Source organism: Antedon bifida, chromosome 5, assembly GCF_963402885.1.
Source record: "Antedon bifida chromosome 5, ecAntBifi1.1, whole genome shotgun sequence".
In the NCBI taxonomy this organism is placed as follows: Eukaryota; Metazoa; Echinodermata; class Crinoidea; order Comatulida; family Antedonidae; genus Antedon; species Antedon bifida.
The window spans coordinates 22,646,879-22,667,797 of NC_136230.1; the positions used below are offsets into that span (position 1 = coordinate 22,646,879).

General features: G+C 34.5%; 2 protein-coding genes and 2 non-coding genes across 4 annotated transcripts; all 4 read right to left on the bottom strand.

Moving 5' to 3' along the window:
- Nucleotides 1-535: 535 nt before the first annotated feature.
- On the bottom strand, nucleotides 536-6,545 carry LOC144842049 (general transcription factor IIF subunit 2-like). Its single transcript, XM_078698396.1, has 7 exons — nucleotides 6,436-6,545; nucleotides 5,779-5,852; nucleotides 5,517-5,674; nucleotides 4,805-4,886; nucleotides 4,233-4,329; nucleotides 3,116-3,259; nucleotides 536-1,678 (listed from the first exon to the last, which is right to left on the bottom strand). The coding sequence occupies exons 1-7, from the start codon at nucleotides 6,493-6,495 to the stop codon at nucleotides 1,562-1,564; spliced, it is 732 nt and encodes a 243-aa protein (XP_078554522.1). The 5' UTR covers nucleotides 6,496-6,545; the 3' UTR covers nucleotides 536-1,561.
- A 317-nt stretch (nucleotides 6,546-6,862) lies between these two features.
- LOC144843847 (nuclear cap-binding protein subunit 2-like) lies at nucleotides 6,863-9,850 on the bottom strand. The gene is made up of 4 exons (XM_078700810.1): nucleotides 9,738-9,850; nucleotides 9,007-9,188; nucleotides 8,402-8,540; nucleotides 6,863-7,606 (listed from the first exon to the last, which is right to left on the bottom strand). Exons 1-4 carry the CDS (start codon nucleotides 9,795-9,797, stop codon nucleotides 7,511-7,513), a joined length of 477 nt encoding a protein of 158 aa, XP_078556936.1. The 5' UTR covers nucleotides 9,798-9,850; the 3' UTR covers nucleotides 6,863-7,510.
- A 5,615-nt stretch (nucleotides 9,851-15,465) lies between these two features.
- On the bottom strand, nucleotides 15,466-15,537 carry Trnaq-uug (transfer RNA glutamine (anticodon UUG)). Its single transcript has one exon. It is a non-coding gene; the product is annotated as a tRNA-Gln (tRNA).
- Nucleotides 15,538-20,434: 4,897 nt separating this feature from the next.
- On the bottom strand, nucleotides 20,435-20,506 carry Trnaq-uug (transfer RNA glutamine (anticodon UUG)). Its single transcript has one exon. It is a non-coding gene; the product is annotated as a tRNA-Gln (tRNA).
- Nucleotides 20,507-20,919: the final 413 nt, after the last annotated feature.

Sequence of the window (20,919 nt, forward strand, 5' to 3'; positions counted from 1 at the left end):
ATAGGGAGGAAGGCCTGAGAGTTTATAAGAAGACAATAATATTAGGACTGTTTGTGCTCAATTGGAGGGAACATCATGAATTGGTCGAATTATGTTAAAAAACAACTAATTGGAACAGGTAATGTTAAAAAAGAGCAATTTTTGGATTGGATGGAAGCACTTGGGCTGCATCTAAGCTGGCTGCCAACAAACTAGGACACAGTTACACCAGCTTCTTGTGGTAGACCTACCGGTGCTTATGCAATTGTATAATATATAAGCTTTGTCAATAACTGCAACTTTCAAAGTCCATGTTACAAGTTTATTTTTAAAAAATCCAATTCTATAGGTAAATAAAAATGATTACAAGCTCTGGTACAAGCGTTTGCCAACCCTGCAGGTTTGCACTCAACTGGAGTGAAAATAGCTGGTGATAAATACACATTTTTAAGATCAGATGGAGAAATGATCTACACTAAGAAAGGTGGAGATGTGGGATGTTGCGTGGCAAAAGCTAAGCAAAGTAAGTCACAGGTGCACAAAGAATAGACAGGGATTAATGATTCAATTACATTTTATTTTCATAAGATACATCATTACAGATTAATAACAAAAATGAGAGTCTTTTTTAAAAAGGTAGAATGCACTTATGCTGGAGAAACTTGAAGGCTATATTATGTTCCACCCGCTCCCCTCTGTCGCCACTTCTCCCTTGACAGTAACAAATGAATTTATAATGAACTTATAGCGTTAGTTTGAATAGGCCCTACTGTATTTTGTAATTGAGACTGCGCGGGTGTTAATCTCATATGGCATATGCTTGCTAGCTTGTGGATGAGCACACGCACTAAAAGCGATATAAACGAGAATATATTATTAATAGCAGTAATAATAATTACCACATTTCTATAGCGCTGTTTTCATGAATAATCATGCTCAAAGGTCATTTTTTTTATCAAACAACAATACTCCTATAATGCAGCTAGTAATCAGCGAAAAGTTGTGTCTTGATCTAACCGGGTACCCATTGTATACACCTGGGTGGAGAGAGAGGCAAATGTAAGTAAAGAGTCTTAAGTATCTTGCCTAAGGATAAAATTATAGCAATGCGGTGAGATCAGTAATCCAACGTCCATGGTCCAACACACTGTGCCACAAGCTCTTGTTTATTAGCATTAAATAAGCCACATTATTATACAGGTGAAAATGTAAAAGCGGACATGGCCAGTTATGAAAAAACAGTTTCATTCACCACAGCGGGAAGCAAATAACTGGAATTGTACATTACATTACTGGCTTGCCGCGCCTTTCTATAAATTATTAAACTACAGTCAATAGTATGATACTCAATAATTTTTGAGTTTTCGATCACAAGAGGTCAATCATGACATGTATTTCATGGTTACAGTAAAGAAATGTTAAGCTGTACAAAGACTGAAGATCGCTATGTTGTTGCATAGTGAGAGAATCATACATACTCTCCAATACCAAATCTGGCTTTAATAACCGAGTACCTTTCTTATTATTTACATGCATACATGCGCAGGTGAAGGCAATCTAGTATTTTTTCCTCATTTATAGTTCATGTACTATCAGCCTTTTCATAATGTCTGTATTCATGTTTAAGTTCCCACATATATTTGTGTGGTGCTTTCAGATTATAAATAGCAACTTCTTTCAGAATCTCCTTCAGATATGTCTGTGAAATAAGAACATATTATTTATATATCAAATGAAAAAAATAATTTATATATCTACCCAGCACTAATATTTCGAATGATCTCCATTCTCCAGCTAAACGTGCAATTGCTTTTTTTTTGGTATACAAAAAACACCCAGATAGTGCATAGATTGCCATATTTAAAAGCATGGTGGTAATTCATCGCTTATGATTGGTCAAATCACTTACGTTACGTTATGTCCTTGCATTGCATCTTTAGTTGCAAATAGCTTAAATGACTACCAGATCTCTTTAGTTAACTATTTATCAAATATAATACTGACAATGCATTTCCACAATACACATCGGCACAATATATGTCATGTTGGAAGACGCCTGGTATACCATTATTTAAATAGATGCAGATGCCTAAGATTGTTTAAATAGAGCTCTCTATGTTTGGATGTACAGTATTTAAAAAAAACTATGGCAGTGTTATTTAATGGCAGCGATATTTTATGGCAGTTTTATGTTAGTGTTATTCGATGGTAGTGTGTTGATGGCATTGTTACTCAATACCAATACCAGTGTTACTCGATGGCAGTTTTATTTGACGGCAGTATTATTTGATGGTAGTGTTATTTGATGGTAGTATCATTTAATGGAAGTGCTACTTGATGCATGGAGTTATAAAATTACTCCATTATTATTATTCGATGACAGTGTTACTCAATGGCAGTGTTATTTGATGGTAGTATTATTTGATGTCAGTGTTATTTGATGTCAGTGTTATTTGATGGCAGTTTTATTTGATGGTAGTATTATTTGATGGTAGTATTATTTGATGGTAGTATTATTTGATGGTAGTATTATTTGATGTCAGTGTTATTTGATGTCAGTGTTATTTGATGGCAGTGTTATTTGATGGCAGTTTTATTTGATGGTAGTATTATTTGATGGTAGTATTATTTGATGGTAGTATTATTTGATGTCAGTGTTATTTGATGTCAGTGTTATTTGATGTCAGTGTTATTTGATGGTAGTATTATTTGATGGTAGTATTATTTGATTGGTAGTATTATTTGATGGTAGTATTATTTGATGTCAGTGTTATTTGATGGTAGTTTTATTTGATGGTAGTATTATTTGATTGGTAGTATTATTTGATGGTAGTATTATTTGATGGTAGTATTATTTGATGTCAGTGTTATTTGATGGCAGTTTTATTTGATGCTAGTATTATTTGATGGTAGTGTTATTTGATGGTAGTGTTATGTGATGGTAGTGTTATTTGATGGCAGTGTTATTTGATGGTAGTATTATTCAATGACAGTGTTACTCAATGGCAGTGTTATTTGATGGCAGCAATAAATCATGGCAGTTTGATGGTAGTGTTATTTGATGGTAGTATCATTTAATGGCAGTGTTACCTGGCAGTATTAATTAAGAATAAAATATTAAATTTGATATACTTACAACAGGCTGATTAGTAAGCTTGACTAAATCTTTTAGTTGGTAATACTGATGTTTTTCAAATGCTTGATACAATTTTTCTAGAACATAATCTTTATCAGCTCTGGATCTCTTTCCTTGTTCTTTTTTGCGAGCTTCATATTCTTTCTAAGAAAAAAATAAAAATGAATCTGTATTAGGAAAGTGGAGGTGTAGCTTGGTGGTTAACTTTCTTGCCCTCCAAACCCGTCCAGGGTGCGTAATTTTTTTTTCTAGGACGAACGTGGGCAATTTACATAAATGGGCGTGGCTTAACCCCCCACCCCCCAACTACTCTCGCGCATGCGCGTATTGTCTACTTTCAGCAGAGAGAGTATGCAGAGAGATTAAATCATTTGTGTAAACAGCGTTTGCCAACCGAAATGTTTGGTCTAGTGGTAAAGTCGTTAACCTATTAGACTGTAGCCCTCGGTTCGAGGTCTTTTAAGAACATGTTTTTTTTAATAGTTGAGAGAGATTATTTAGAGGGTTAGGTTTAGTATATTTAGAAAGTAGATCAGCTATCTTGCAATTCTTTATAATAGAAAATAATTAAGGTAATGAATTATTCATGATTTCTGCCCACGTTCGTCCTGGAAATAAAAAATATGCGTCCAGGGTTCAATTCTGATCAGGGTTGTAACTCATGACTCCACTAAGACTCAAGACTTTGTTAAAAATAGTTTATCCATCCTGTAATTGCCGAGTTAGTCACTGTTGGATGTGTACAAAAAAAAAATAGTTCAAAAGAAAAAATAATAATAAGCTGTGAGGAGCTCATTGTACTAGCCACAGCATTATGTGGTAGAGTGGCCAGTTCCTTTCCACACAGCCTCCTTATCCTACCTGTAGTATTTTCAACCAACCAGGTACTTATTTTACAGCTGAGTGGACTGGGAGTTACAGTTAGAACTTTGGGACAACCCTCCTACTAATGAGACACTTTTTTTGTGAAATGAATGAGGGAAAACTGACTGTATGTTTTTATAACATGACCGACCACTGTTCAGGGGACAACACTTATTAAGGGGACAATGGGTTGGACCCTGAAGGTATAATGTATATGTAATTTGATATTATACATTTCATGTTGTTAACTTACATTACTTGCATGGTCCGACACTGGTTTGTATCTACTCCCCACTCTAGTAACCTGTACCACTGTTCGACCAGGCTTAGAAGCATTTTGCATTTGCTGTCTAAAAGAAAAATTTAGATCTATCTTTTACCACGGATAAATGTAGATGTAACATGTAACTTTGATAGAGCAGCGTATACATTTTACAATAACTGATCTGCCATTTAGTGCCTCAAATGTTCTCACCTCAGCCCCAACCCAACCATAGTTGCATCCAGGTAAATAATGACTGTCCATCTACCTACCCTCTGACCTATCAGGTCTTTGCCATTATCCCATGGCTTAATTTCTTACTATAGCAACATTATACATTGAATGAAATATCTTTGAATACATGATACATAATTAACAATATACATTTCACATCAAAATTGTGTGCTCGCAATTGGAAATTTGAGGTGTAAAAATGTGCTGCATATGCAGAAATCATGAAAACGTTAAAGTCCCATAATGCAAGTTGGAAAGCTAATTTTTGCATTGAAACATTGTCTGACGATTGAGACGCAATATAATTGGATGGTAATCTGCATATTTACTTTTTAAGTCGCATATAACCTTCTGTTACAACTGGTCTGCACTCTCCCTTTTCAACAACTTTTCCTTCTATTGCCACTTTCCCTATTAAAAGAGGTGCATGTTAAATAGAATCATTTCCTTTAAGTCTACGACTTGTAAAATAGTGAACTGATAACAGCATTGATGTCTTCCGTTTCGTTAAAAAAGGCCTATTGCAAGCCTGTATGTTTTGTTACACTTTACAGGGGTTCTTATACCTACTGAAGATGACCAATTCAGGTCTCACCTAGTAAATGAAATTTGTATTTCATAGGTAGGATTTGCCTAAAATTAGCTAGGCATATTCACTTTCACTGTTGCTCTATGGTTTGAAGAGTCAGGATATACTGTATGAGCTTTTGTTAAAAAACCCTACAAAACACCCTTAAGGGTCTTTCACACCTGTTCCGGCACGATTCCGTTCCGGCGAATTGAACGGCAATGTTTTTCACGACGCTCCACATGGCTATGCGCCAATCGATATGCAGGTCAAAATGAAACATTGACATTCGACTGGATTTGCCAGTGCTGGACCAGAACCGTGCCGGAACAGGTGTGAAAAGACCCTTTTATAATCCGGGATTGTATTTTAGAAGCTCCTTCTTTAGCATACTCGTCAATCATCACAACCAACTCACTTACTCTCCCTCAATTCTTTCCACTCTATAATTTTGTATTTCTTTTCATTATTACCACTTGAAGTTGCCTCTGAGAAAACATTCAGCATTTGTTGTCCTGTACTGGACAACTGAAAGTTATGGTCAACTGGGGCATCTAAATCCCCTGGACTTTTCTTCTTCTTGGCAAGATCAGCATCTAATGCAAACGATACTGAAGCTTTGCCCATTTTCCTGATAAATAAATGAATAAATAGTCATCATGTGGAAACGCACCTGTAGGTACTGTCTGTACTCATACTACTTTGTACTAATTACAAATAAAGTTTCTTTATTACTTTCCAATTCGAAGTTTTCCAACAATTCCACTTTCTCCTACTTGTTCCCATTGTTCAGATAAATATTTTGGTACCTAAAAATTATATTTGAAAAAAAATAGTGTTGCAAATGACTGTGTTAGTGTTACAATTACCGTACTATTAAACCATGGAGGTATACAAAATTTAATAATTAATTTATACCTTCATGATTAAAAATTCAATAACAAACTGTATGAATGTAGTCTACAGGACAGGTACCTGACTTAGGTAGGCCTCTAGTAGTAGAGTTCACCATGAGTTCACTTAATTATTAATTTTAAGAGTTTCCTTATCAAAATGGTATGCGTCTGAACTAAATAGAATATTAATAGGGCCTAGGCCTAGGTTAATTAAATACCAGTTCATTCAATTTACAAAATAATATACAGTAGCCTACAATATTGCCTCTCCTCCTCTACCTATTGTATTTGTAGGCCTAGGCTAGTATTATTACGCTCTCCTTCTATTCATCCACGCCACAGGTTTTCCCTCTTTAGAGTGACATGGTAGATGGCTAGTCCGGGATCTGGTACGCCTAGCTAGCTAGTATGAGACTACTAAGTACTAGTCTACTTAGGTAAGAAACTGTCATTACTCACATATACCTGCACTAGTAGTATATGAAACCATACATACCTTTACTAACCAAACCCCTCGTTCGGCTCCACTCAAGTCCAATTCACCCTCAGAAGTCATTGTTTTTGTACCTCTCTCTCTCCCCTGCTTTGTGTGCGAAGTTAGCGAAAAATGTCTGCGGTCGTGTATGGAACGCCAACATGGAAAACATCGAGTACTCATGTACTGTACCTTTATTTTATTGCCAAATATTCCGAGAAAATTAAACAAAACAGATGAGCAAAAGGACATAACTACTAGGCCTATGAGTTAAGCCTTGAGTTACTATCATAAATGTATGTTACTACCAGAAGTTCAATTGGCACTGATGGACAAACAATAGTAAGCCTACTGCAACAATGGAAGATATAGAGTACACAAATGATGAATAACATACAGTATTTATAAGGTTAAAACCAAGCAATAAATTAACTACACTACAAAATAGTACTTAATGCATTAATGCATATTTTTTTATTCAACAATAAAATACAAACAAATCAAAATGTACAATTCTTTAAAAATACTTTTGTATTTATAGGCAACAGAAACAATGATAAAGAAATATTTAATTACCACATACAACATAAGATACTGGGGTTATGACATGAAGAAAGTGTCCCCTTAAGTTCCTGGAATAGGGGTTGTTCAGAGTGTGTTAAAACATAATATGTTATAATATATTATACTTCCCCTTGTCAGTATCACATGATATTTTCCCCTTATAGAGGTGTCCCTGAATAGGTGTCCCAAAGGAGGGGGTTCTATCTAAAGTTAATTTAATACTTGATGGCCTTCTTTTATACCAAACAATAATAATCTACAGTTAGCTCTAATTTTCAACTTTTTTTTATTATGGCATGCCAATATACTGGACTGTATTCCAACAAAAAATTGAAATTAAATGAATCAGTATATTTGATAGCATACCAATGCAGATCAAACTGATAACTGTGCTGTTTATGTTCGAATCTGCACATTAAAAAACGTCTGTCAAGAACAAGCCAACTCCAACTCCTCCCCACCCACCACAATCCCCTTCTGTATCAACATGGACTGCAGTAGTAGTAAGCATGAAACTCCACTCCAAATTAGACTATCTTCTGAAAGATTGTTCTTGAGAGTTTTTGTTTCCCATTTTACTGAATCCACCTCTGCCTGGATCAAACTCTGTTCTGTACTCATCTCGTACCTGTAGAGAAGAAATGAAGAAACAAGTTTGTTATCAAAGACAAGTACAGCCTACATGTATCTGGAAAGTAAGGTGCCTAAAAATGTTATGTGAAACAAGCCCTAACAGATAGGGTATAATAGGTAAATTACAGATAAAACTACCGGTATATTGAGGTACCGAGTAATCATTCTTTGCTTGAGTTAACACGATAATAACAGTAGTAATTTCCCAAAAGTGGTTATAATAAAGAAACAAATCTATTCAATCAATTTATTTGGAGATTACACCTTTACTGTACATTGGTGGCACACACACAAACAGTTGTGCATCCATACGCAAACATGTAAACTGAATGTTTTAACTGGATAATGTTAATTATCCTATATGACAATATATTTGTACAGTAGTACCAGACTGATATTGTTAAACTTATGAAACCTCAAAACATATATCAATATGCAAGCCCATGCTTTTAACATGCATTTTGAAACATTTTAGAAAATCAGACATTGACCCCTGACCTAGGTAAACCACAAGATCATTATTATATATACAAAGGACTCACTGCTAGATTGGATTTACTAATGTCATCTGTATAACTGCTAATTTTCAAAGATGATGAGGTAAGCGGAAAACAAAATATATAGAATCAATGTTATTTCTTATGACACAAAATGCTGAGAAGACGGATTTTATCAGAAACAGATTCTTCCCAGTGAGCGATCACATTCCCTACACACGCACACAAGTTTCACTGACAGTGGTCTGTACATGACCTGTGTATTATATAACACAGTTTAATAATACACCTACCTGTCCCCCACTTTTGCCTCTACCATATTGTCTACCTTCAACAAACCCTGCATCCCAATCTGTTCTAACAATTCTGTCGTCTAAACGTGTACCATTCACATAGCGAAGTGCGTTCTCTGCGTGTATCCGTGTGTAATATCTGATGGTCGCATGTTAAGGTCGAAAATGTTGTTTATTATGACTATTCTATATTTATTACAATTATAAACGCTACACTACGTCCATTGATATTAAAGAACAAATATTAATTAATTTTAAAAAGCAGTCAATGATAAAGTTAAAAGCAATGAATACCAAATAATATAGATTGTAACATTTGTTTGATTGACATACTAAAAAAAAAATTGCTCCAAAGGCTAAATTACTTCATCAATTAAATCTGTTAAAAATGTAAAGTAGATAATGTACACTCACTGTCACAGTGGTGTGAGGAGGTGCTCAACTATAGCCTAATGTACTTATTATCTTTGGCAATTGTTTGATATCAAAATACATGCAAAATGACTGTATCATCTACTTATTGTGGCCTTAAGTTCAACACTTCAACTTTAGTGAGATTGACAATTAATACACATTGTTATTAATTGTTTAAACTTAAAGGATACTCAAGAAAACAAAAACCACAAGGTGTCTTGTTTATTTTGTCTAGCCCCATAATGATGCGCTTGATATCACCACATTTCGAAAAGAGTTCATAGATTTGTTCTTCGGTTGTGTAGAATGATAAGTTTCCAACATATAATGTGGTACTTTTACTTAGTCGATATTCTTGGTCATTTAATGTACCCTGTATAGACAAAAAGTAAGTAGGAAAATATTTATTTTTAAATGAGAAATTCTACAAAAAAATCAAAGTATAAACATATATTAATATACAAGCCCATGCTTTTAACATGCATTTTAAAACATTTTATTTTAGACTAACAATAACATGTGTATCATTATTGTTTTGTACTAGACACATCCTGGACGAATGCACGAAAAACAAAGTTTTCGAAGTAATAAATTGAATATAAAATTACGTTTTTTAGTAATTTATCTTATATATCAAGATTTTCAATATCATTATAAAATACGGATTGTTAAACACATTTAAAAACTTGATAAATACCAAAAAAATGATTATGAATTTGGTCTAAAGTGAGACGTTTCGGCCCTCAAAGTCGAATCGTCCAACCAAAAGTGGGCCGAATCTTCCCGGGCCGAATCGTCTCAGGGCCGAATCGTCCCGGATTCTAACTAGGCTAGTAGTAGTAGGCTAGGCCTAGCTTATTTCTCATATTTAATTTGAATCCAGTATTACTAAAACCTTAACGATAGTAAGAAGTTATATTACCTTAAAATGTTGATCTCTATATGCACTAAGTTCAGTCATACGATCGGAACGGAGAGACATTTTAACAGGTTTTATTTGTAAGCTTTTGTAGGCTAGGATAAAACAACGCGAGAAAGGAGTAAAAATTAAATAGAACATACTGCCCTCAACAGGTTCTGGGCCCAAAACGCATTATATACACACGAAATAGAACTTCGGCAAACAGAAAATAAAAATGTATAATTTCCCACGAACCTCCGTCGTAGGCCTACTGTCCGTCAACAAACGTACTAAATCAAACAAGTCTTTATCTATAGGCCTACCCACATTCGTAAAAAACATTGACCAATAGAAGAAGGATTGATTTGACCATTATTCAATGATAATTATATCTGAGCCGTGAAATTTGCAAAAATTCACATTTGTGCAAAACCACATTGTGTAAACATGGCATCCTAAACTGTGCAAATATGTAAACATTCGTAATTAAATGTGCAAAAATCACGCCGTTAAATGTAAAAACGATCAGTTTTGACGTAAAATGTGCAAAAGAAATTCTACAAATGTGCAAATCATTTAATTTTCTTTTTAAAAAACAGTTAATCAACATCAAGAATGTGTTATTTGAAAATGCGCAAGGAAATCTTTGCTCAATTTTAATAACGTTTAAATAATCTTTTACATTTTTAATAATGTATGCGTAACAGATTAATTTGAGTTGATTTGAAATTGCCTAACCTAACCCTAAATGTTAATAGTTTTATTAGCGGCTTTCGACGAGAAAGTTCAACTATACATTATGTTTGTTTTGCAAGCTAGCATAGGAAACGCGAGTCTCTTCGTTGGGATTGGTTAAGCGTGATGCTGTTAGCCATCCTTGGTATCATTTTGTGTTGATACCAATGATGTTGACACCAGTCTACCACGATGAGGTAGCATCTCCGACTTCAGACTGGAAATTTTGTTTTCTTTCCAAATTGGCCAAATTAGTGAAATAATATTTGAAAAGAACTATTAGGCCTACTTTTGCAATTTGAAATGTGATCATTTTAATAATACTGTAGTTTAAAAAAAAGAATGTTTCAGTACGTAAAAGAACAACATCAGAAAAAATAATAAATATTATGTGATTATAAGTAGGCCTAATCCATAATCTCGAAAATTTAAATCTACTATTCGGTATAATATTGTAAGACCTAAAAGTATCTATCAGCACAGTGGCCTATTCGCATGTCTATATACGTATATCAAGAGGTGGTAGGTTTCCTCATGTACTGTATCAAATAATAAAAGTGTATTTCAGTGTTTGGTTGCCTTGTTTTTATGTAGCCATGGCTTTCAATAAATGTTAAGACCTACACGCGCGTGTATACCACCCTTACAGGATACGCCTACTACCTAGTGAATACTACATACCTTAATGTCTGACAATGGATTTAGATCTAGTGACTAAATATCCTTCTTATATTTATGTTCGTTATGTTAAGTTTAAAAATCTTCCGTAGTTCAATTAGCCACTGATATTGCATCTTAACTAAACATGTAGCCTTACTGTATCAAACTACTTACGCAATGGAACCTCTCCTGCAAATCCGAAACATTACATCATGTCTAGTAGAGTTAGGTATGATCGTTGGTGATGGTACTACAGCTCTCACCTTTGCTACGCAGTGGCACTTTTCTTTGGCAACTCCGATCAGCATCAAGCATTTCATCAATTGATGGTAGCTCTGGTGTGTCGTGAATGTTAAAACACACTCGTTTAGATTGCCTAGTTGAGCTGCTATACAGGAGTGTTGGTATCATGATGGTACTGCAGATTACATTGGACCCCTTACGCAGTGGCAACTTTCTCCTGCAACTCCGATCAGCATCAAGCATTTCATCAACTGATGGTAGCTCTGGTGTGTCATGAATGCTGAAACATATCCGTTTTGATCTCCTGGTATGGTTACTAGAAACTGTTGGCTGCCTAACACTGTTTTCATTACAGAGCACATCAATGTTACCAATGTTTATACCTACTTCTTGAGTTTCCGACTTGCAGTGAGGAGATGCATACTTACCAGCCATCCTTTCAGCATTCAATTTAGCAATGTCTTCAATACTACTCATCAACGTACGTATGGACTTTCTGTTTGGTTTGGTACCAGCCACATGATGTCTCAGCAAGCTCCAGTACGGTGAGTTAGTCTTAAAACATTTCCTCGACTTCTGGATGGAGTGGATGGTTCTATCGTAGCGTTTCTTGCAACGCGAAGCTCGAGAGAGTGGCGATAAAGATCTGTAATAAAAAGTAAGATGAACTATATTTGTAATTATTATATCTTTTTTTACATTTAAATTGTTACCATCATAATGACTCTTAGCTGGCGAACGAGAGGATGCACATAAATTGTTATCACTTCCGTCACTGTAGACAAAACTCGGCTTCTCCTCATGGATACCTAAAATAAACAATTTTTTAATGGCATTTTGGTCGTACAACAAGATAGTTACACATGAGAGACGAGATTAGATTAGAGCTGCCAAACAAAATATCCTAAATTGCCATGATTTAAAAAGAAATAAAAATGTCACTGTAAGGCGCCATCGAAGTTATGACTAATTTACAGTAGTAGATTGTATAAGCAATGAAAACAAAATGTATAAATATTATATATTATTATATGTTAGTATACTATTGTTATACAAATACAGTTTACATTATAAAGACTTTACTGTAACTTACTGTCAGAAAGTTGTGGAAGGTCGTCAATATTGTAAGAAGCTGCGCGGTACATCTTTAATGTTTCTTCAACAACATGACTTATAGATTCATTTTTCTACAATAAAAACTTTTTTTTTTCTATTTTCCCTGTTTTTTCAATTGTATTTTCTATGTATTCATAAATAACCTTTAAATAAATTAACTAATAAGACATAAAAGCTTTAAGAATTACAATGGAAATAATACCTTTTACATTATATAACCTTATGTTAAAATAATGTTCCACATTTGGGAAACATTCTTACTGTTTGTCGACTGTACAATCTTTCTATAAAATTGAATGCATGCTAAAAACCACTCACCTTCAGTTTAGTTGTTGAACTTCTTAATTCATTGGTAATGTTGATTTCCCGCCATGGTCGCTTGATTTTGATTGGACCTTTGTGGCTTATGGCTGATGTTAATGGCTTTAAGTTTCGCCATTTTCGCTTCTTTCTGAGGGCAATATCAGAATGTGACTTTCCATCATCCGTTGAAGGAACATCACGGAACTCTCCAGAATCTGTCACATGTCAATATATCAATTTTTTATAAATAAATATTTAAGACTATAGTTTTTTTTAAGGTAGGTCAGGCTAATTAAAATTTTAATTTATATGAATAAGACTGAAACCCAAACTTGCATGGATAATCAATGTCAATAAACAATGCTAATGATGTAAATCACAATTTTGAAAATTGATAGGCCTAGGCTAGGCCTACTAGGTAGGCCCTAGGCCTAGAATATATTAATAATTGATACATATTTTGAGCATTGTGGGTATAGGCCTAGCCTACGTTATATACAGTATATACAACACATTGTAGGCCAATGTAAATTTTGGAGGGCGGGGATATGGGGGCTGTGGGCGAGGGATGTAATTCGTGCGGGCGTGAGTTTGAGTGCCAACCCCCGAAGGGCGTCTAGTGGCACGGTACGTAGGCCTATGCGATGTTGGAAATTAAATCAGTGGTGCTACAAAAATTGTATATTAAAATTTGCAATTTAAGATATTGTTCACTACCTTTTGAAGTAGTTGTACCATTAAAGATGTTCTTGATCTTTTTCTTGTTACTTTCGATCATATTTCTTAGTATGATATTAAAAATATATCGATAATATATAAATAATTTAAGAGCTTTTTTGAAACAATCTTTCTGTGAGAAATATCAAACAGAAAATGGCGTCCGTTTATTCTACGGTTACCTTAGATATAGAATAAACGTCACAATGCATTGTCTACGCGAGCGTAATTTGCGCGTTATTGCTATGGTGAGCAATGCGCCTTTCTCATTGAGAGCAAACATACAGGCGCTGTGCTTAAACTGGTGGTCTACTTACCTGTTTTGTTGAAATGAATTTTAAACCAAGCAAATGCACGTAAGAAAGAAGAAACGTTTTAGTTAAAACATCGGAGACTTGATTTGGGTTTAACTAAGTCACTAGTTAGATAGTCGCATTCTTACACACCCTTAAAACCTTACCACTTGTGCTCATATTGCTTGTAATTCAACAAAATATCAGGTTCTACCGAGACTGTTTTTTAACTGTGTTTGTTAAGGCCTATTTACACTAGGACGATAACGATCGACGATAAATAAAAAAATATGCATTGTTCATACATAAAACAAAAGAAATCTAAAAAGTGTTTATTTTAGAATTATTTAGGAACCTTTGATAAAAATGATATTTTCACACGTCCAACCAAATGAAGTCATGATTAGTAAGAGCAATAATATCGTGACAATACAAGGATTTTTTTGCTTTATTGATCATGACTTCATTTGATTGGATTTTTTAAAATATTATTTTTATCAAAGACAGCATAAATAAGTATTCCATAATTCTAGAACGAAAACCTTTCTAAATTCTTTTGTTTTATGTAAGAAATGCATGATCTCATGATATCCTTTTATCGTCGATCGTTATCGTCCAAGCCATTGAATTGTCTTTTAAACTAAGCAAATGCACATTAAGAAAGAAGAAACGTATTAGTTAAAACACCGGAGACGTGAATTGGGTTTAAGTAGTCATGACTAGTTAGATTGTCGCGTTCTTACAAACCATTAAAACCTTACCATTTGTGCTCATATTTGGTTGTACTTCAATCAGGTTCTACCGAGACTTGAACTCGAATCACTGGATTCAAAGTCCAGAGTGCTAACCAATAGAACCGATGCTTGACGACCAAAGCAGAAGTAAACATAATTCGAGACGCATTACGAAATATAATTTGGTTTACCACTGGCGATAATTGGTTGTAATTCTTTTGAAAAAGAATAACATCATCATCTATATTATGGTAATGCCCTACAAAATGTTTCGCGTATTTTACGTATCTCCTCCAAAACCACTGAACGGTACATGCTCACTTTTTGCACACTGATGTCTATTGATGGGCAGCACACGATAGGCTAAAAGTTAAAAGTACACGTGACGTGAAAGTTACAAGCAACAGAACGATACGGAAGCAATGTTGTTTGTACCGTAACGAAGGATCCATTTTTTTAACGTGTATAATAACAAGATCAATGGCCGTAAATTGTTCCGAATTGTATTCTTGACAATTTGTTTGTTTTTTTAAAATAATTTATCAGGGCCGGGAAGAGTGCGCTTTTATTATACTTAATCATGCCATGACAATTATTATTAAGGCAGACAAACCGACCACAATTGAATTACAAAAACAGCAAGTAGGTAACAAATCTTCCATACAAAAAAATTGCAAATAATATCAAAACCAATGAAATAAAAATTAAATGTAAATGTGTCAACTTCTTTTATTTGTCTTTATGTATCAAATATATTAATACACCACTAAAACACCCAAAATAATATAGTTTGGCATTCTATACTTTCGTTATGTGCGCGTATCATCTAATTCACACAGCACAATTTTTCTTTAACGTCTTTTATAAAGTCTAAAGTTGCATATCCAGAAGCACAGGTTACTGCTAGTACTTCATTTTGTTTTAAAAAGGCATGACCAAGAAAATATCAGGTTCTACCGAGACTTGAACTCGGATCGCTGGATTCAAAGTCCAGAGTGCTAACCATTACACCATAGAACCGATGATTGATTAAAGTGAAAGTCAAACGAATTCGACGAAACGCATTACGACGAAATGGAATTTGGTTTACCACTGGCTCTCATATTTGGTTGTAATTCTTTTGAAAAAAAAATAACATTATGCTTAATTATTTTGTTTAAACAATCAGTATTTCTGAGCATAACTAAAAACAAAGCTCTCACAAAAAACAGCCAAATATCGTTATTGTCCGCGCGCATCATCTTATTTCGACTACCATGCCTGATTGACAGAGTTCAACGTGCATGTCCCTCTCATCTACTTTTTGCCCTCATTCGTGACATGTACATGTACGTCACTTTTTCTTCATAAAAATATGTTAATCTTTTACTTGCATTTTTAATAATGTATGCGTAACAGATTTATTTGAGTTGAAAATACATTGCGATATTTGAAATTGTCTAACGTGACCCTAAAAGTTATAGTTTTGTTAGCGGCTTTCTGTGTACGAGAAAATTCAAATATAAATTATGTTTAACGCGAGCCTGTTCGTCCGTTGGGATGGGTTAAGCGTGATGCTGTTAGCCATCCTTGGTATCATTTTGTGTTGATACCAATGATGTTGACACCAGTCTACCACGATGAGGTAGCATCTCCGACTTCAGACTGGGAATTTTGTTTTCTTTCCAAATTGGCCAAATTAGTGAAATAATATTTGAAAAGAACTGTTAGGCCTATTTTTGCAATTTGAAATGTGATCATTTTAATAATACTGTAGTTCATAAAAAAAAGAATGAACAAAAAAAGAACATCAGAAAACAATAATATGCGATTATTAGTAACCTCGTTATAATGTTAAGACCTAAAAGTATATTCTATCATCACAGTGGCCTATTCGCATGTCTATACGTATATCAAGATGTGGTAGGTTTCCTCATGTACTGTATAAATAAAAGTGTATTTCAGTGTTTGGTTGCCTTGCTTTTATGTAGCTATGGCTTTCAATAAATTTACGCGTGTATACCCTTACATGATACGCCTACTATCTAGTGAAAAGTACATGCCTTAATGTCTGCCAATGGATTTAGATCTATAGTGACTAAATATCCTTCTTATATTTATGTTCGTTATGTTAAGTTCAAAATTTTGTCGTAGTTCAATTAGCCACTGATATTGCACCTTAACTAAACATGTGAACTTACTGTATCAAACTACTTACGCAATGGAACCTCTCCTGCAAATCCGATCAGCATCAAGCATTACATCATGTCTAGTAGAGTTATGTATGATCGTTGGTTTTATGATGGTACTACAGCTCTCACCTTTGCTACGCAGTGGCACTTTTCTTTGGCAACTTCGATCAGCATCAAGCATTTCATCAATTGATGGTAGCTCTGGTGTGTCGTGAATGTTAAAACACACTCGTTTAAATTGCCTAGTTGAGCTGCTACACAGGAGTGTTGGTATCATGATGGTAGTGCAGATTACATTAGACCTCTTATGCAGTGGTAAATTTCTCCTGCAACTCCGATCAGCATCAAGAATTTCATCAACTGATAGTAGCTCTGGTGTGTCGTGAATGGTAAAAACACACTCGTTTAGATTGCCTAGTTGAGCTGCTATACACGAGTGTTGGTATCATGATGGTACTGCAGATTACATTAGACCTCTTACGCAGTGGCAACTTTCTCCTGCAAATCCGATCAGCATCAAGCATTTCATCAACTGACGGTAGCTCTGGTGTGTCATGAATGCTGAAACATATCCGTTTGGATCTCCTGGTATGGCTACTAGAAACTGTTGGCTGTTTAACACTGTTTTCATTACAGAGCACATCAATGTTACCAATGTTTATACCTACTTCTTGAGTTTCCGACTTGCAGTGAAGAGATGCATACTTACCAGCCATCCTTTCAGCATTCAATTTAGCAATGTCTTTAATACTACTCATCAACGTACGTATGGACTTTCTGTTTGGTTTGGTTCCAGCCACATGATGTCTCAGCCAGCTCCAGTACGGTGAGTTAGTCTTAAAACATTTCCTCGACTTCTGGATGGAGTGGATGGTTCTATCGTAGCGTTTCTTGCAACGCGAAGCTCGAGAGAGTGGCGATAAAGATCTGTAATAAAAAGTAAGATGAACTATATTTGCAATTATTATATCTTTTTTTACATTTAAATTGTTACCATCATAAAGACTCTTAGCTGGCGAACGAGAGGATGTATATAAATTGTTATCACTTCCGTCAATGTAGACAAAACTCGGCTTCTCCTCATGGATACCTAAAATAAACAATTTTTTTTAAATGGCATTTTGGTCGTACAACAAGTTAGTTACACATGAGAGACGAGATTAGATTAGAGCTGCCAAACAAAATATCCTAAATTTCTATGATTTAAAAAGAAATAAAAATATCATTGTAAGGCGCCATCGAAGTTATGGCTAATGTACAGTAGTAGATTGTATAAGCAATGAAAACAAAAGGTATAAATATTATATATTATTATATGATTGTTAGTATAATATTGTTATACAAATACAGCTTCCATTATAAAGACTTTACTGTAACTTACTGTCAGAAAGTTGTGGAAAGTCGTCAATATTGTAAGAAGCTGCGCGGTACATCTTTAATGTTTCTTCAACAACATGACTTATAGATTCATTTTTCTACAATAAAAACATGTTTTTTTCCCGTTTTTTTCAATTGTATTTTCTATGTATTAATAAATAACCTTTAAATACATTAACTAATAAGACATAAAAGCTTTAAGAATTACAATGGAAATAATACTTTGTACAGTATATAACCTTATGTTAAAATAATGTTCCACATTTGGGAGACATTCTTACTGTTTGTCGACTGTACAATCTTTCTATAAAATTGAATGCGTGCTAAAAACCACTCACCTTCAGTTTAGTTAAACTTCTCAGTTGATTAGTAATGTTGATTTCCCACCATGGTCGCTTGATTTTGATTGAACCTTTGTGGCTTATGGCTGATGTTAATGGCTTTAAGTTTCGCCATTTTCGCTTCTTTCTGAGGGCATTATTAGAATGTGACTTTCCATCATCCGTTGAAGGAACATCACGGAACTCTCCAGAATCTGTCACATGTCAATATATCAATTTTTTTATAAATGTTTAAGACTATAGTTTTAACGTAGGTCAGGCTAATTAAAATTTTAATTTATATGAATTAGACTGAAACCCAAACTTGCATGGATAATCAATGTCAATAAACAATGCCAATGATGTAAATCACAATTTTGAAAATTGATAGGCTAGCTAGGCTAGGCCTACTAGGCCTAGAATATTATTAATTGATACAAATTTTGAGCATTGTGGGTATAGGCCTAGCCTAGGCCTACGTTATACAGTATAGACACAACACATGTAGGCCAATGTAAATTTTGGAGGGCGGGGATATGGGGGCTGTGGGCGAGGGGTGTATTTGGTGCGGGCGTGAGTTTGAGTGCCAACCCCTGAAGGGCGTCTAGTGGCACGGTACGTAGGCAGGCTAGGCCTATGCGATGTTGGAAATTAAATCAGTGGTGGCTACAAAAATTGTATATTAAAATTTGCAATTGAAGATATTGTTCACTAGCTTTTGAAGTAGTTGTACCATTAAAGATGTTCTTGATCTTTTTCTTGTTACTTCCGATCATATTTCTTAGTATAATAGTAAAAATAATTAAGAGCTTTTTTGAAATAAGCTTTCTGTGAGAAATATCAAACAGAAAATGGCGTCCGTTTATTCTACGGTTACCTTAGATATAGAATAAACGTCACAATGCATTGTCTACGCGAGCGTAATTTGCGCGTTATTGCTATGGTGATCCTATAGACAATGCGCCATTCTCATTGAGAGCAAACATACAGGCGCTGTGCTTAAACTGGTGGTCTACTTACCTGTTTTTGTTGAATTGAATTTTAAACTAAGCAAATCACGTAAGAAAGAAGAAATGTTTTAGTTAAAACATCGGAGACTTAAATTGGGTTTAACTAGTCACTAGTTAGATAGTCGCATTCTTACAAACCCTTAAAGCCTTACCACTTGTGCTCATATTGGTTGTAATTCAACAAAATATCAGGTTCTATCGAGACTGTTTTTTAACTGTTTTTGTTAAGGCCCATTTACACTAGGACGATAACGATCGACGATTAATAAACAGATATGCATAAAACAAAAGAAATCTAAAAAGTGTTTATTCTAGAACTATTTAGGAACCATCTATGCTTCCTTTGATAAAAATGATATTTTCACACGTCCAATCAAATGAAGTCATGATTAGGAAGAGCAATAATATCGTGACAATACAACGAATTTTTTGCTTTATTGATCATGACGTCATTTGATTGGATTTTTTAAAATATTATTTTTATCAAAGACAGCATAAATAAGTATTCCATAATTCTAGAACGAAAACATTTCTAAATTCTTTTGTTTTATGTAAGAAATGCATGATTATCTATTTATCGTCGATCGTTATTTGAAAAAGACTAACATCATCATATCTATATTATGTTAATGCCCTACAAAATGTTTCGCGTATATCTCCTCCAAAACCACTAAACGGTACATGCTCACTTATTGCACACTGATGTCTATTGATGGGCAGCACACGATAGGCTAAAAGTTAAAAGTACACGTGACGTGAAAGTTACAAGCAACATAAATGCACGTTGTCACTTTCATATCCCATATCCAGTATTGCGTTTTTATACTTAATCAATACAAGCGAATTATTATTAAGGCAGACGTGTATAACAAAATCAATGGCCAGTAGTTCCGAATTTGTTTTTATTTTAAAAATTTCCCCAAGTAATTTTTTTCAGAGTGCGAAGTAAAAACCACATAAGGCAGAAAAAGACCGTGCGGAGCACGGGTTACTGCTAGTACTTCATTTTGTTTTAAAAAGGCATGACTAAGAAAATATCAGGTTCTACCGAGACTTGAACTCGGATCGCTGGATTCAAAGTCCAGAGTGCTAACCATTACACCATAGAACCGATGCTTGATGAAAGTGAAAGTCAAAAGAATTCGACAAAACGCATTACGACGAAATGGAATTTGGTTTACCACTGGCTCTCATATTTGGTTGTAATTCTTTTGAAAAAAAATAACATTATGCTTAATTATTTTGTTTAAATTAAAAACAAAGCTCTCACAAAAAACAGCAAAGTATCAAATAATACACGACGAAAAACACTCAAAACATAGTTTAGTATTACTTTCGTCATTGTCATCATCTTATTTCGACTACCATGCCTGATTGACAGAGTTCAACGTGCATGTCCCTCTCATCTACTTCTTGCCTTCATTCGTGACATGTACATGCACGTCACTTTTTCTTCATAAAAATATGTTAATCTTTTACTTGAATATTTAATAAATGTATGCGTAACAGATTTATTTGCGCTAT

Coding starts and splice junctions, on each gene's coding strand:
- LOC144842049 (XM_078698396.1), bottom strand. CDS start 6,495: ATGACTTCTGAGGGTGAATTGGACTTGAGTGGAGCCGAACGAGGGGTT. Junction 5,853..6,435: donor GAGGGGTTTGGTTAGTAAAG/GTATGTATGGTT, acceptor TATAATTTTTAG/GTACCAAAATATTTATCTGA. Junction 4,330..4,804: donor GGTTATATGCGACTTAAAAA/GTAAATATGCAG, acceptor TTTTTCTTTTAG/ACAGCAAATGCAAAATGCTT.
- LOC144843847 (XM_078700810.1), bottom strand. CDS start 9,797: ATGTCTCTCCGTTCCGATCGTATGACTGAACTTAGTGCATATAGAGAT. Junction 8,541..9,006: donor TGTGGTTTTTGTTTTCTTGA/GTATCCTTTAAG, acceptor TGCGACCATCAG/ATATTACACACGGATACACG. Junction 7,607..8,401: donor GAGGCAAAAGTGGGGGACAG/GTAGGTGTATTA, acceptor TCTTCTCTACAG/GTACGAGATGAGTACAGAAC.